At 44.8% G+C, this 4,243-nt stretch overlaps 1 protein-coding gene across 1 annotated transcript; it reads left to right on the top strand.

Annotated features, from left to right (window-relative positions):
- The first annotated feature begins 282 nt into the window (after window positions 1–282).
- Window positions 283–3,845, top strand: tlnrd1 (talin rod domain containing 1). The gene has a single exon (XM_081359855.1). It carries the CDS (start codon window positions 1,718–1,720, stop codon window positions 2,780–2,782), a length of 1,065 nt encoding a protein of 354 aa, XP_081215981.1. The 5' UTR covers window positions 283–1,717; the 3' UTR covers window positions 2,783–3,845.
- The last annotated feature ends 398 nt before the right edge of the window (window positions 3,846–4,243 follow it).

The following is a 4,243-nucleotide window of genomic DNA, read 5'->3' on the forward strand; positions in this document are numbered from 1 at the left end:
ATCTAAAACCCCACAGCGCTAACATAAACGTTAATAATAGATAAATAAACAAAGTACTTATTGCACACATCAATATAAATAAATGGAGCAAATTATTATAGTTAAACCACTATATTAACACGAAATATACTTTAAACAACACAAATATGTGAGGGCAAATCTATTCAAGAAAGTCAAAACAACAAAAGTTTCAGTTCAGAAGACCGTGCGTTTAAAATACAAAAGCATAATAATATAACCGGCGTTTCCGCTAAACTAAAAAATAATTCACTCTATGCCGCTCTGAAAGCGAACATTGTGAAAGTAGTAAATACCCCACACGCGAGAGACCTGTTGGATTTACAGGGAAGCGCAAACTGTGGGGGCGAAACACCAGAAACAAGAAAAACCAAACAAACAAAAAGGGTAACACAAGGAACTTCTCTGGAATTTGTCTTTGGGTGTAACTTTTGCCCTCAGACCGGTAGTTTAGTCTCACATCGGGGCCTCGGGAAACGATGACTGGTGAGGAATGAGCACGACTTCTCGCGCGACTAACGTTACTTATGAAAAATACGCGTATCAGTTGAGGGGCTGCTGGATTAAAAGGAGGAGTTTCGTCTCTATGACCAGGAATAATGGTTGTGGAGTGTATAAAAGTGTCGGAGTTTGAGGGAAGCTAACAGGCTATTCAGCCACACCCTCCCGCCGCTTCCTGATACGCAAGATGTAGCGGGAGACTACAACCGACGCGCGAGAGTCTCAGTAGCGAACCAAGTTCGTTATTGTCGAGGAAACTACATTAAAACGTTAAGCTGAACGTTAAAACAATGGCAAGCAAAAGCGGAACTATCTGCCACTGGACAACCGCTGCTTTTCTGCTGGAGAGGGCGTATGGACAATAGATATGCATAAGGAACTGTGTTTTCCCAAAGAACTTGGATTGTGTACGAAAAAGAAACGGCTGAAAGTCGTTCGGGAATATTTTATGAGTTTTCAAGGTCTCGTGGGATGATGGTGCAGTGGCGGCGGGGCGCTCGCGCGTCTCGCGCTTCGGACGCAGGGTCAGCAAGACGGTCAATACATCATCAGCATCACATTGCAGGACGTGTATATCATTTAATTTGCTTGACACGAAACGAAGAAAACCTGAAATGACAGATTCTGGAAGTCAACCTGCACTTTGCCTTCATCTGGGCATCTTCTCGTTCATGGCACTGCAGTAGCCTTTTAAAAGATTGTTTGGGGGTTTGTTTGCATTGTTGGAGCAACATTGACAACCTGTGAAACTGATCAGACTGTAGCCTACCTTAACAGAGGTAGTTGTGAATTTTATTATTGCTTTCATTATGCACACCTAAAATCTGATTATTTAAACATTGGGCAATTCAGAGTTTTTCAATTGAAGGGATATTTAACTATAGCTCTCACCAGCCTATTTTGCCCGCATTTTATAGTATAAGAATATTTTTTCAAAAGTACTTCCCTTATTCTCGCAAGTGCATTGAGTGAAGTTTCATATTATTTTGAGTTATCAAAGTGTCCTGTGTGTTCGCAAGGAAGCTGAGTGGACTTTTTCTTCTGAAGGACATTATAAAAGACTCGTTGGCCAGTTTCACTCTCCTTGAGAAGGTGTGGAAATCTTTTATTACTGAAGAAAATGACATAAATCACATGTTTCGCACAAGAGAACGTGTGTTGCGATCTTTATTTTGAACATTAGAGCGACCACACTACTATGGCTAGTAGTGGCTCTGGAAAATCAGATAGTGAGGTTTCTACCAACATCCCTAGTGGCAGCTTGCAACAAAGGAAAAGACTTTTATCCATCTGTGACGCATGCAAGAGCAAAATGCAGCTGGTGGCGGACCTGCTCCTGCTGTCCAGCGAGACCAGGCCGGTGGTGAACTCCGACGGCCTGCCCATAGCAGAGACGTTCGAGAAATGTCGCGACACCTTGATCGCCCGAACTAAGGAGTTGTCTATTATTGTCCATGACATTCAGAGCCAGCTCAACATGGGGAAGTTTGTGGAGGTCGGGGACCGACTGTTGGAGATGGGTGACCTGGTGGTCTCGCTGACAGAGTATTCGGCGCATGCCGCGTACTTGGCGGCCGTGGAGATCCCGGGCTCACAGGCTGCCGTTCCCGGCCTGGTGGACCGCTATAAAGTCACCCGCTGCCGCCACGAAGTGGAGCAGACGTGCAACACTCTACGCCTAACAGCTCTGGCCGACCTGACGCCGCAGCTCCTTCTGGAGGTGTCGCAGAACATCCTGAAGAACCTCACCACGCTCACGGACGCCTCCTCTCTGGCCAGTGATAAATCCAAGGACAAGTTCGCCAAGGAGCAGTTCAAAGCTAGCGTTAAGTGCATGAGCACGAGCGCCACGGCTCTGTTGGCGTGCATGCGTGAGCTGAAGGCCTGCCCCAGCGAGCTGACCCGCAACCGCTGCGTCCTCTTCAGTGGCCCGCTCGTGCAGGCCGTCCACGCCTTGGTGGGTTTCGCCACAGAGCCGCAGTTCCTCGGCAAAGCCGCCGCCATCACCCCCGAGGGCAAGGGGGTGCAGACGGCCGTCCTGGGCGGCGCCATGAGCGTGGTGTCGGCCTGCGTGCTCCTGACCCAGGGCCTCAGGGATATTTCCCAGCATCCCGAGAGCAGCTCCCAGATGCCCGTCTACCGGGAGCGTCTGCGCAACTCTGCATGCGCCGTCTCGGACGGATGCACTCTCCTGTCTCAGGCACTAAGGGAACGATCCTCACCTAGAACTTTACCGCCAGTTAACTCTCATTCTGTGAATTAAAACTCCTCCCCGGCACGTTATTTTTGAAGTACCAAAGAATCTAATCAGGTTTAACCCCTGTATAGTATGAGTTAGGGCTGGGCGATACTTTGAATATTGGCGATGTCTTGTAAAGACCGTAAGCTGCTGCTTTCAAACACTCCCACGCATATGTGTGTGTGTGTGTGAGAGCTCTGTAAACAGCATCAAATGTTTCTATCTGCAACATGTTTAACAGCATTGAGCATTGTAGCCAATCACAGACATGTCTGTTTAGCTCCGAAACACAATGACCAATCATAGGTACTTTAATTAGTCAGTGGGGAATCCACTCAATACTGCTCAAAAGCGGGAGTTTTCATTCAGCACGATCACATATTGTGTTCCACATGCTCGAATCCTCTCTGCAAACATGATGTAAATAAGAGGTTCATATAAATAAGTATAAAAACTAGTGTTGATTTTTGCAGTAAACAATTTGTGACTAAACGTTCTGTCCAGATGTCTTTTTCACGGGGGACTTGAATTCAAAACAAATGGAAAAAACATTGTTAAATCGAATATAACGAAAATATCAAGATATTTTTTAGCTATATCGCCCAGCCTTAATTTGAGTAAATGTAGTGTTTATCCATCTAAATTAACTTCTCATGGCAGTCGGCTTTACTCAAGGTCACATTTATAGGTTATTTTCTCATACTGGATGTGATTGTGGAAAACAAGTAGCTTTTACTAAAACTGACAACTTTTCAGCAAATCCTCTTGTCGGTTGAGAATATGGCCAAAAGCGGTCTTTACAACAGAAGCCTTAAAATGAAACTGAAAGTCTTTACCTCGGTGTTTAGCTGAATGGATGTCATTGAGATCTGTAGAAATCATCAGCATCATATTGTTCGTATTCCATGTGTGAATTTGTAATGAGTTAAAGCTGCTGTGAGTGTGTGCCATAGGTTTTACACTATTTACAAGACTTACAATGATATTTTAATGTGCTGTCCCCCCCCCCCCCCCCCCCTTGCCCACCCCCTCATTTTTTATCATGCATGTACTGGAGTATTTATTTCAAGTAATTAAAAATGTTGTTTCTCATAACTATCGTGTGACATCTCAGTCTAAAGATTAAAACACTTGATTGTTTTAAATCTATGAAAGAGGCCGAACGTTTTCGCTGGATGAACAAAATATGTGCTCTGAGCAGTTGAATGTGATTTATCGTGAACGTTATTTTTAGTGAAGCGTTTGATTTTGCCCAAATTTCTATACAGGTGGATTGGTGACGTTAAAGCTAATAATCCCGGTGCCTTGAAGAGCTCCTTTACGCAAAAGCTACCTTGACTAGTTCCTGATGTGTTCCATTTGTTATCATAGTCCTTGATAAGCCTCCTGCTACCTTCATCTGTGCGTTTGAAGTCTGGAATGTTTATCTCTTCCGCCACACATCTTATGTGTAGCCGTTTATTCCACACATTTCCTGTACATGGA

The sequence above is a fragment of the Scardinius erythrophthalmus genome (genome assembly GCF_964197995.2).
Source record: "Scardinius erythrophthalmus genome assembly, chromosome: 2".
NCBI lineage: Eukaryota > Metazoa > Chordata > Actinopteri > Cypriniformes > Leuciscidae > Scardinius > Scardinius erythrophthalmus.

Excerpts from the sequence above, each read along its gene's own strand:
- tlnrd1 (XM_081359855.1), top strand. The coding sequence starts at position 1,718 with ATGGCTAGTAGTGGCTCTGGAAAATCAGATAGTGAGGTTTCTACCAAC.